General features: G+C 33.3%; 2 protein-coding genes across 5 annotated transcripts in view; one reads left to right on the top strand and one right to left on the bottom strand.

Annotated features, from left to right (window-relative positions):
* The window catches only part of LOC100372958 (uncharacterized), a 30,212-nt gene extending 21,168 nt beyond the window's left edge, over positions 1-9,044 (bottom strand). The window contains exon 1 of one of the 2 annotated variants that reach the window (XM_085500940.1): positions 8,995-9,044. The gene's annotated coding sequence lies outside the window, so the exon portion shown is untranslated. Of the gene's footprint in view, positions 1-4,160; positions 4,278-8,994 lie in introns of those variants that run through there. The other variant, XM_085500939.1, reaches the window with a different exon arrangement.
* LOC100372806 (tetratricopeptide repeat protein 17-like) overlaps positions 4,489-13,071 on the top strand; it is a 30,155-nt gene continuing 21,572 nt past the window's right edge. For all 3 annotated transcript variants that reach the window (XR_014929875.1, XM_085500942.1, XM_085500941.1), the window contains exons 1-3: positions 4,489-4,612; positions 7,325-7,587; positions 12,560-12,671. Coding sequence is in view for 2 of the 3 variants with exons in the window: in XM_085500942.1 (XP_085357068.1) it covers positions 4,496-4,612; positions 7,325-7,587; positions 12,560-12,671 (492 nt within the window). In the remaining variant the exon portion in view is untranslated. The remainder of the gene's footprint in view (positions 4,613-7,324; positions 7,588-12,559; positions 12,672-13,071) is intronic.

Here is a 13,071-nt window from a genome sequence, read left to right as displayed (position 1 = left end):
TGTCTAACAGGTGTCTTGAACAGAAATAACTTAGGGTGTCTAACAGGTGTCTTGAACAGAACTAACTTAGGGTGTCTGACAGGTGTCTTGAACAGAAATAACTTGGGGTGTCTGACAGGTGTCTTAAACAGAAATAACTTGGGGTGTCTGACAGGTGTCTTAAACAGAAATAACTCAGGGTGTCTGACAGGAATCTTGAACAGAAATAACTTGGGGTGTCTAACAGGTGTCTTAAACAGAAATAACTCAGGGTGTCTGACAGGAATCTTGAACAGAAATAACTTAGGGTGTCTGACAGGTGTCTTAAACAGAAATAACTTAGGGTGTCTGACAGGTGTCTTAAACAGAAATAACTTGGGGTGTCTGACATGTGTCTTAAACAGAAATAACTTAGGGTGTTTGACAGGTGTCTTAAACAGAAATAACTCAGGGTGTTTGACGGGTGTCTTGAACAGAACTAACTTAGGGTGTCTGACAGGTGTCTTGAACAGAAATAACTCAGGGTCTCCAACAGGTGTCTTAAACAGAAATAACTTAGGGTGTCTGACAGGTGTCTTGAACAGAAATAACTTAGGGTGTCTGACAGGTGTCTTAAACAGAAATAACTTGAGGTGTCTGACAGGTGTCTTAAACAGAAATAACTTGGGGTGTCTGACAGGTGTCTTAAACAGAAATAACTTAGGGTGTCTGACAGGTGTCTTAAGCAGAAATAGCTTTGGGTGTCTGACAGGTGTCTTGAACAGAAATAACTCAGGGTGTCTGACAGGAATCTTGAACAGAAATAACTTGGGGTGTCTGACAGGTGTCTTAAACAGAAATAACTCAGGGTCTCTAACAGGTGTCTTGAACAGAAATAACTCAGGGTCTCTAACAGGTGTCTTGAACAGAAATAACTCAGGGTCTCTAACAGGTGTCTTAAACAGAAATAACTTGGGGTGTCTGACAGGTGTCTTAAACAGAAATAACTTAGGGTGTCTGACAGGTGTCTTAAACAGAAATAACTTGGGGTGTCTGACAGGTGTCTTAAACAGAAATAACTTAGGGTGTCTGACAGGTGTCTTAAACAGAAATAACTTGAGGTGTCTGACAGGTGTCTTAAACAGAAATAACTTGGGGTGTCTGACAGGTGTCTTAAACAGAAATAACTTAGGGTGTCTGACAGGTGTCTTAAACAGAAATAACTTGAGGTGTCTGACAGGTGTCTTAAACAGAAATAACTTAGGGTGTCTGACAGGTGTCTTAAACAGAAATAACTTAGGGTGTCTGACAGGTGTCTTAAACAGAAATAACTTGGGGTGTCTGACTGGTGTCTTAAACAGAAATAACTTGGGGTGTCTAACAGGTGTCTTGAACAGAAATAACTTAGGGTGTCTGACAGGTGTCTTAAACAGAAATAACTTGAGGTGTCTGACAGGTGTCTTAAACAGAAATAACTTTGGGTGTCTGACAGGTGTCTTAAACAGAAATAACTTAGGGTGTCTGACATGTGTCTTGAACAGATATAACTTAGGGTGTCTAACAGGTGTCTTAAACAGAAATAACTTAGGGTGTCTGACAGGTGTCTTAAACAGAAATAACTTAGGGTGTCTGACAGGTGTCTTAAACAGAAATAACTTGGGGTGTCTGACAGGTGTCTTAAACAGAAATAACTTGGGGTGTCTAACAGGTGTCTTGAACAGAAATAACTTAGGGTGTCTGACAGGTGTCTTAAACAGAAATAACTTGAGGTGTCTGACAGGTGTCTTAAACAGAAATAACTTGGGGTGTCTGACAGGTGTCTTAAACAGAAATAACTTAGGGTGTCTGACAGGTGTCTTAAACAGAAATAACTTAGGGTGTCTGACAGGTGTCTTAAACAGAAATAACTTGGGGTGTCTGACTGGTGTCTTAAACAGAAATAACTTGGGGTGTCTAACAGGTGTCTTGAACAGAAATAACTTAGGGTCTTTAACAGGTGTCTTAAACAGAAATAACTTGAGGTGTCTGACAGGTGTCTTAAACAGAAATAACTTGGGGTGTCTGACAGGTGTCTTAAACAGAAATAACTTGGAGTGTCTGACAGGTGTCTTAAACAGAAATAACTTGGGGTGTCTGACAGGTGTCTTGAACAAAATTTTGTTGGAGACTTTTAATTAAACAAAATTCAACTATAAACTAGTAGATTGATATCCAACAGCTTTATAATACCCAATGTTGTAGCTACAGATTGTTTTTATCACCAATACATTTTCAGTCAGGATATTTTGAATGAATTCCCATTTTTGATGAACTCATGACACTAGCAACAAATAAAAGTGATGATTTGTTGTGATAGTAACTAAAACAAATATTTTCAGGATCAGTTCTCCAATCCACATTTTACCTTTTTTTTATTTATTTTAGAAAAACAAAATAAGAAAAAGTCAATAAATCCCTTTACAAGGATCACTTGATGTGCAGCATGCTGTACGAGTGAATCAATATTCTCTGCTCAAAACATCAGCTGTTGATCACATAAATTCACTTTGGCAACCTGAATGAAGCATGCAAAGTAGACGGATTTCAGTAATCATAATCTGATGATTGTAAGCTTATTTTTTATCCATATACTATATACAGTTTAGATCATATCAGCAACTCTGATATAAGTGATTTCCTATAGTTTTAGCTGCAGCAAATATTTTTTGGTATTCAATAAATCAATACCAAAGCCCAGGTTCAAAAGATATCAACGTCAGGCATAGCACAAACAAAACCTGGAAATAACAGTGCCAGTGTTGGTCACATTGCACATTGTTAAAACATGCAATCATTATGAATATTGACAGCAAACTGATTTTTCAATTCACAATATTTCAATTGTTTTTACAAAAATAATGCACCAACAGCGGAGTCTGCAAGATGAAATCTTATTTATTTTAATGTGGATTCATACAAACACATTCAAAATTGTGATCTCTAGTACTTAAGCTTGCTGGTCCACTATCTTGCTGTCAATTTCCTGTTGTTCTGTGGGTTTGGAGTGATTATTAATTTCAATGTCAATTCATCCCAGTTAAAGTTATTTTGCCCTAAATGCTGTTTCTTGTCAACAACGTTTTGTCCCAGTTCTTTTATTTTGATACCAGTTAAAAAGCATTCAGGAGAAAGGTGCACTTTAGAATATATATTTTGGAATATACACAATTCATGTGTAAACAAAAAGATTGGATTGTTGGATCACACATATATACTCACTTAACGTTGTCATTTACTGTTGTGTATGGTAATACTATAAGAGGAGAGGTCATGCGGGAATTGAGTCCCAAGCAACAGTAACAACGCGCAAAAGCAAAATGCTATGGCCGCGCCTGCACAGGTGATGACTCCTAGTTCTGTTTAAACATATACACTACCAAAGATAATTTGTATATAGTATCTACTGAGTAATATACAAAACTAAACACCAAAATCAATAATATTATATTGGAATAGTAATATTTAAAATACACTTGGCCATTATGAAATAGTTGGAAATGTTGGACTTTCGTATAGAGCCCTACTCTCGAGTCAATGCTAAACTACAAGATTATGTGCTTGATCAGACCAAGCAGCTTCATCGCTGGCTGTTTTTTTCAACATATGAAATTCTGCCTTGTATTTATGCTTTGACTCAACTGCTACTATCACATAAGCCCATATACCCCCTTTTGTTATTTTTTAACAAAAAATGTGGGTTGTATTTGTTGATAACATAACAGCATTGGAAAGGTACAAAACAACTTAGATGACATTGCAACTCACATGACTCATTCAATTCATGTGAGATCTTCATCGCATAACACACTCTTGCAAACCCCAATCTAAAATCATTGATTCTACATATAAGTTTTTCGCTAAATACTAAGTGTAGCACTGAAATATTCATTTCATACTACCTTTGATAATAATCAATGAATGCAACAAACTGAATCAATCTAGACTAGAATCAGAGCAGTATAACAATTGATCCTGATTCAATGAAAAATATTACGATCACTCAATATAACTGGAATTGATGTTCACAGCAACGGCATATGCATATGGTTTTTGTACTGTAGCGACCCCCACCCCCCGAAAAACAACCAAGAATCATTGTATTTGGTATCACATGTGCTATGGTGTATAAAGCAGTGATGTTTCCAAAGCTGTGATATACTTACGAGAATGGCCTTAAGGTTATTTGAGATTACACTATTTTGAACTTGGAGAAAGGGTGTTGACACGATAACAGATCGACAGTTTACTTCACAACGGCTGCCATCTTTTAAGAAACTATTTACGAAATAGCCCGCCCTCTAGAGGAATGTAACGTAAGGCCAAAAAGTAACGTTTTCTCCAATTTGTACACAAAAAGAATATTCACGATGCATGCAAATTATGTTATTTTGCTAGAAATGTTAATTATTGTATGCTTTGACCCGTATATTTAATGCGCCTATTAAATGGATTAAAAACTATCGTATAATTAATTATTTATAAAGCCATTGAAGCCAAGATGGCCGACTTGGTGGCTAGTGTCATGCTGGTCTTGGTCGTTCAGGCCTCAATTTTACCCCCTTCGCTATCAAGTACTCATTGGGTTGTAACCGAAGATGGTATGGTAACACAACATGTGAGTATTGGCGTATTTCTGGAACGATTGTTGCATGCTTTTCTTCGGAATGAGGCGAAATCGTTCTGAACTTACGGTAAAAACTGACGTGTCCTTACCGACTCGAGTTCCACTCCAGTAACCTTGTTGTCTTCCGTCGTAATTTGCTTTAATTTTCCCGAGGTTTCATGTCATTTTGCATCAACCGTGTTAATTTAATATTAATTCAGCATTTCATAGAAAACTGGTCAAGTCTTAAATAGCTGGTACAGATATTTACAGCAAAAGTTGAAAAGAAATCTTGGTATCGCATTTGTAAACAAAGGTCAAACTGTCGTGTCCGGTCTGTTTATGTTATCACAATTTTCTATAAAATCTTTAAATTAATGACCCATTCAATCGCTGTCGTTAACCGTAACTGAACTTTCTCGTTGTTTGGATTTTAATGTATTGATTCGGTAACCGTGCGATTGAGACCTGTCAACAAGTTGTTGTGTAAATACTGTTCTGGTTCATATATGACCATGCATTTGAACACAGTCCCTTGTTGTTGAGGGGCTGTGATTTGAGTAATGATAATTGTATTAATACATAACATCCACCGTAGGGAGTTATATAAAATTAAAAACTAAAAAATAATATAAAGTGAGAAAAAAAAATACTCCTAAGGGGTTGACCATTAAAAACTCTAAGAGGATGGTGGCCAAATTGGGAAAAAAATAATTACACAAGAAAAATCTTGCACGGACCAATAACAGAAAAAAATGCTAAATCTTGGAAAAAAATATTCCAAATAGTGTACAAAAAATTACATCATGAGGGGGGAAAGAAAAACAAAATTAGCCCCTTTCATTGTTTCTTATGCCCAACACCAGAAAAGATATAAATTGGATTTCTGGTTGTCACAAATCACCAGTAACTAATGTGAAATAATGATAAACTGACTTTTGAGTTGTATGTGTTTCATTCAATGTTCTGGTGTTATTTCTGTATGATTTAATTAATATTTCTTCAATAAAACACTGAAAAATGAAAATGTTACAAAAAAGGAAACATGTACCATCACTGCAAGATATGTTGAGATACAGATACTAAATAATGCATCATAGTAAATTGACACAACCATATCATTTTCTCTATCATTTTCTAATGGGAAACCTAGCTTATTTATTCAACATCATTCATGATAGATGATTTTGTATGAATACATAATTACTTCTAAAATTCTTTATGACAAATGAATATAATACTAAAAAAAACTGTTGAAAAAGTTTGAATTGTAGTTACTGGGGTAAGGTATTCATGTCATGTACCAGTACATGTCATTTCTATGGAAACAGTTACTATACATTAAATTATCCCATTGGCTGTGCTCTCTCTTTTATAAAATGGGTAATATTTACTTTATTGTCTTCAACACATTACATTGACATTATTTATAAATATAAGCAATTGCAAAAACACTAAATATAGATGTATAGCATGACAATTTACTGGTTATTGGTCATTTATATTACCAATAAATATACAAAGTAATAGTGATATTCAAAACAGTCGCAATCTGATATAAATAACAAGGATAATGTAAACTACATGTTCACTTCTATTCATGGAGATTGAAAATCCTCAAAAACTCCAGCCTCAGGTGCATGTCACGTCCACAACAGTTTAACAGAAGGTTGAGGAAATAACACATAAACAAACATACTTAAGGCTGGTGTATGTTTTGTGTGGCTTCCATTGTATTTGTATTCATACTCCAATGAATTTCTTACATTTATTACATGGGCCAGTAAATAAAATAACTCATTAAATTTTTAGCAACCCATATCTATGTCAAATAATTTTAATAGTCAAGTTACATGTGTGTCATAACACTTGAAAGCTTTGTCCGACATTGTTTACAATTCCAAGACGGATGACCCTTATTGTACCAAAAAACTTAAGGTCATGGTCAGCTTGTTGTTTGGCTAAGCCAGCATGGATTTTTCTCCCTTAGTATGAAAATATACAACTATATGAATATTTGTATTTGAATAGATAATTTATTTTTGCTATTGTTGCTTCAGAACTAACAATTTTCATCATACAACTGTAAATGCTTGGATATTTACTGGGTTTTAATTTTGTTATTTTTGCTTATACATAATTTTTACTAAATTAAATCTTTGTGAACATGCAAAATAACGATATACATTTGTAACTCATTGTTTCCCCCAGCAAATTCATGAACCAGTAAATATGCTAAAAAAGTCAAAATAGTGAAATGAAATGCCACTGAAAATAAATGGTTTTCCAGTATGCATGTCAGCTGAAATAAGACCATGAATAAACAAGCGATACTATATCTCTAATATTATCACATAAGTATGCCACTTACGGATGGATACTAGGATGGATATAATTAGTAATTGAAAATTGCCAAGGTGAATCCCTGTATATTATAAGCCTAACCATCAAGTTAATAGATTAAAAATGCAATAAAAAAAAAGACATTAAAGGATGGTGGTTTACACAAAGTAGGAATACATGCTGCGCAAAAACTACCACTCTTTAATAATGTAATCAGCGTGAATAATGGTGTCCCATATGATTCTCAATGTTTAATCCCATAGACGAACATTATAGTACAAGTCATTACCTGCTTGTTACACTGAGGATGATTTTGCCACTCTCCTCATTTTTGCAATTTTTGATTGTACTGATCATGTTAAAAAAATTTTTTTTTTTCAGTTGGATTCAGTGTTCAATCTACGCAAGCCATATGATTTAATTGAATTTATTCGTCAAGCTGAACGCTCAGAGTCGGTGCATGCATTGCAAACAGAGCTGTTGAATCAAAAAATTCAAATTGATGAGAATGATGATAAATCAGATACAAATATTGAACAGCAATATTATGATACTGATGGAGACTGTATGATAGCAGAGAAACCACTGCCAGAATACGATTTATATACCAGTACAGTTGTACCACTAGAAAATAAGGGTATTGAGTAAGTAACATAACATTAATACATATTTATATTGGTAGAAAATTTTAGTTATCCATCTTTTTATTTGTCTATTTATGACATTTTATTGGACAGGTTAAGTTGTTCAATTATTATAACTGTGCACTTGAACTGGAGTATTTGACCATGGTCCACACATTAGTATATCATAAATGGGCTTGTATTTGTCATAAATTAAGATATGAAGGCTATAAGTGGTTATACAATATGGAGTACAGTATGATGTCTTTGTACATCACTTCATGTACATGTAGTTTGACTGTAGCCTGTCTGCGTCATAGACTGGGAATTACAGGGCAAAAGAATACTTTGCTATGGAACAATTTAGTGAGGATAATTTTCTTTTCCATATTCTGCTGTAGTAATCGTATTTATTTAATAAGGAATCATTATTAATGAACTTGAGTCTTTCAATGTACATGGTGACCGTGTTAAATTTTGTTCAATATTTTCAGGAAATTCTTAGTAATTTTTCAAATATATTTCCAGTAATAGAGCTTTGATATATACCAGCTACACCCTCTTTGTTACACCTCTTTGTTATTACTGGTATTATACGTATTGTTGTACTGCCTACATTCCTTGTAAAGATTAACCTAATACCATATAATAATAATAATAATAGTAATCCTTATTGAACTTGTATCCTTGAACATTGAGATTTTGATAACAAGGAAAAAAAAATATATATACACTACATATCACATGTATTTAGAAAAAAAAGGAAAATCATATAAGAACAAAATATTGAATGAGAATTAGCTAATTTTTTATTATGAGGCAACTGGTTGTCTCAATTTGATATTGTTTTTCCATTGTTTGAAGCAGTTATCAATGAATTTACAGATTTCCCTGATTAGCATATTATTTTCCTTTGGTAATCAGTTTATCACAGTCTGTCTGATTACTTTACTTAGTTAATAATAAAATCTGCCTTTCATTTTCATATTTTTTGCATCTGATAAGAAAATGCTCCTCGCCTTCTAATTTATATTTATATATTTATTTATTTATTTACATATACCTGACATGTTTAATTAATATCAATGTTTCAGTGTTTCCCTACTTCTGTCTGAAGCATTATATGTACACTTATCCACAGTTGTGCTATACTGTTTTAATTCTACAGATTTCTCACTGGATTAATAACACATAGTAGTAGCCCATAATGCATTAGTACTGTCCTGCTACTAACAGGCTTCCATTTCGGAGAATTTACTGAAACATTACAATAAGATATTTGAGCTACTTGAAATCGTGACTTTTTTGCCACTTTCAATTTCCCCAGAAATAAACTTTATAACTGTTGAACCATATTGTAAATTAAAAACAATAATTTATTATTCCCAGTTATTGGCATTTGTAACTAATTATCAAACAATAACTCACCCATATATTACATTCTGTCATTTAATCAACAAACTACCGTAGTTACTTTCTCTAAAAGTCAGGCATTGTGTATGTGTGTCATTTTGTGTAAAGATTAATTTTTATCCATATGGACTGAATGAATCATAAAAGCCCTCGAGTAGTTAGTGTATTTGTACTAAAAATAGACTATGAATAATCCATCTGTGATCATCAAATGTTCATGTTATTCCTTGTTTCCCGCTAGATATGCCTATATGCTGTGTGAAACTGTCTCTTAACTCTTAGAAAATTCATTCTGCCATATTAAATAACTTTACACTTGTTTTTGTGTTTCATCAAGACACATGCTATTTATCCTACCTACTTCAACTGTAATCCCTCTCCAGTGTTTTTTGTAATACCAAATTCATTATTTTTTATTATTGATCAGTCTGACCAGAATGAAATATCTTCAGCTTTTTCTGCACTTATTTATCTGAATTGGTGCCAACCTTGGCACTTGTTTTGATTTTATTTGAAGTGCATGGACTTTACTATGTCTTTATATCTAAACAATCAAGGTTGAATAAGTAGAATGCAGAGATGAGGTAAATTTGGATCACAAAATCAGATAACGAGTGTCATAAGGAGTGTCCTAATTTTCTCTTAAAACAATACATTAAGAGTTGACCATTTTAAGTTGAGGCAGTTGTAATCTTTTCCATTCATAATTCTGAACATTCTGTTCACACTTTCGTTTTAGTCCCTGTTGGACCAGGAATGGGGTTGGAGAGATAACTTGCGTGCACAATGACAGGGAGGTGCTACCTGAACCTCACAAACTTGAAATGTGTGACTATATGTCCTACTTTTGCACTGATATCTGAGTGTCTAACTACTTCTTGGTCAAAAACAGCTATGTCTAGTTACCAATCTGGTTATACCCATAACATGATACATTGGTGGCTATTTTGGTTTACTCTGGAAATTTCAACATCCAAAATACAGATTGAAGCATGTGTGTTATGCTCAGGCGAAAATTTTTTGTTTTAATAACTACCGGTATGTTACAAATATTGCACTTGAGACACTAAACATTTATATTCAAAATTGATAATGTTCCACCTGAAGACCATTAAATCTGGAGAGTAACTTTTTTACTTTCAAGGGTGGGTGGTCACTTCCCTCTCCTGTCACTCACCCAAATCAAGTCCCAGAAAGGCTACATGTAATTATCAATCTCTCAATTCATACTATTTTGAAGAGATATTACCGGTAAAAGCGTAGCTCCCCTAGTTGCATTGCCGTGTTCAGAAGAGCAATTTTTTGTTTTTTTGCCATTTTCAAAAGACAAAGCCTGGAGTACTATAACGCTACTTGTGGTAATAAAATATACCCCATAAGCGTAGCACAATGCCATGAGTCAGTTAACCCAAGTCATTCCTTTGGATGTTTGACCTAGTTTAAATCACACTTATTTTGAGTTCTATTCATTCAACATCATTTCCCGGACATCCCAGTACAAAGACAAGTCATAATGAGGACGTACATTGTGTATGCATGGGGATTTGTTTTTAGACCCCTGACTGGCAACCAATTTTTGACTCCCGTGTGCGAAGCACAAAAGGCAGTCTTTGCAGCTACCCTGTATGTATGTATGTATGTCACTTTTTTTGTTCCACCGTTATCTCAAGAACCACTAATCAAATTTTGATGAAACTTGGTACATAGATGCTCTGTAATAATGCGCAGAATTGATTAGGTTTTGGTGAAAATCCATGAATATTAATTATTTAATTTGTATAATAATTAGCTGATTTTTAGCTGTTCCATGACTGTTCCACTGATATCTGAAGAACCACTCATTGGATTGTGATGAAACTTGGCACATGGATGCTCTGAACTAATACGCATATTTGATTAGTTTTGGGTAAAAATCCATGAATATTAATAACCTAATTTCCATGATAATTAACTGATTTTCAGCTGTTCCATGACTGTTCCACTTATATTTAAAGAACTACTCATTGGATTTTGATGAAACTTGGCACATGGATGCTCTGAACTAATGTGCAGATTTGATTAGTTTTGAGTAAAAATCGATTTATATTAATTACCTAATTTACATAATGATTAATCAATTTTCGGCTTTTCCACTGATATCTCAAGTACTAATCATAACATTTCAATAAAACTTGGTACATAGATGACATATGACACTTCACAGACCTGATAGTTTTTAGGGTAATTTCAGTACATATTAATTAATTACCTAATTTGCATAATTAATTAATTTTCAGCTCTTGATATTTCAAGCAATAATGATCACATTTCAATGAAACCTGGTACATAGTTACTTGAGGACTGTGCAGAGACCTAATTAGTTTTGGGGTAAATATTTGTGCATATTAAGTACCTTATTAGCATAATTAGTTAATTTTCAGCTTTTCACCTGATATCTCAAGTACTAATCATCACATTTCAATGAGACTTGCAACATAGATCTTCTAGGACTATGCAGAGACCTGATTAATTTTGGGGTAAATAATTGTGCATATTAATTACCTAATTTCATAATTAGTTAATTTTTTGCTGTTCCATGGCTGTTGCACTGATGTCTAAAGAACTACTCACTGGATTTTAATGACACTTTTAAAGAGTACTCATCACCACATTTCAATGAATCTAGGACTATACACCATAATAGTTTTTGGTAAATATTTATGCTTCTTAATCATCTAATTAACATAATTAACATAATTAATTAATTAATTAATACTTGTATCTCAAGTACTGATCATCACATTTGAATAAAATTTGGTACATAAATGCTCTAGGACAGTAGGCAGCCTGATTAATTTTGGGTTAAAATCTGTTCATATTAATTCACTAATTAGCATAATAATTAATATTTTTTTGGTTCTAATCACATTTCAATGAAACTTGGTACATAGATATTATATTACAAAAATCTTATTACTTTTACATTGTGCAGACCTTATTAGTTTTACACTTAAATCTGTTCATATTAGTTACCTTATTTGCATAAGCTTTTCCATCAATATCTCAAGTTCAAGTAATTTTTAATTAATTTTTAATGTGTCTCCAATACTCTCAGCACACGGGAGTTCTTTCTAAGCTTTCTTTGATTGGTGTTGTCTTCACTCGTTCAGTAGGTTACTAATGCATGTCGGGTGTTTATGATTTGATTTGATTAAAAATGACCAACTGCAGGACATATTGGTTTTATTTATGTGTCCTTTACCATTTCTTGGAAAGATAGAACATAATTTTTTGTGTTTTTACTCAAGATTTCATTGGTACGTTCCAAATAAAAAAATTCTATCTATCTATCTATCTATCTATCTATCTATCTATCTATCTATAATTTTTTGTCTTCAAATGTTGATTCAGCCAAATTACAAATGGGGACTGTCATTGACATTGACAATGAATTGTTTCATTACAGTATACTAGTACACTTCCATTTTTATACCACACACACTGAGCAGCTGACTAGCATCCTAACTGTGGACCCTTAGCTGTTTCAGGAACTTTGCTTAGCATTTACATATCCCTTAAATGATCAACTTTTGTATTTCAGTGTTGAAGAGCATATAGATCTGAATGCTAAGTTACCCAAGAAGTTAAAACAGCCGAACTGTTCAACTGTGCTTGAGCTGCCATTCAGTATTCATGCATTTGAGCATTTAAAGGTTGGTTAAAATTGGTTTTCCTTAACCTTTTCGTCACTAGACTTTCTTGCCCAAATTTTTTCACATTTTTTTTTTCTATTCTTTAATATTTCTGGAATAATCCCTATTTTTGGAGCCAATCGACAAAATTTGAATCAATTTTCAGTTATATACTCAAAACATTTGGCCATTTATGTCCCAAGGAAAGTGCAGACTATAAACAGAACTGTTTGTGATGAAAAAAGGAAACTGATGGTAAAAAGGTTGAGCTGTATTATATATCAACTAGAAAATTTAGCTTGGAATGAATGCTCTTGACTTTTTCCTAAATATATATAAGAAAAAATCAAATTAGTTTAATCAATATATTAGAGCTCATAGAATCTTTTAATATGATTATTGAAGAATATTTTTATCATCC

Source organism: Saccoglossus kowalevskii, chromosome 1 (assembly GCF_978046115.1).
Source record: "Saccoglossus kowalevskii chromosome 1, keSacKowa6.1, whole genome shotgun sequence".
Classification (NCBI taxonomy): Eukaryota; Metazoa; Hemichordata; class Enteropneusta; family Harrimaniidae; genus Saccoglossus; species Saccoglossus kowalevskii.
The sequence above is the reverse complement of the archived record's forward strand: the minus strand, read 5'-3'. Positions and strand labels throughout refer to the sequence as shown.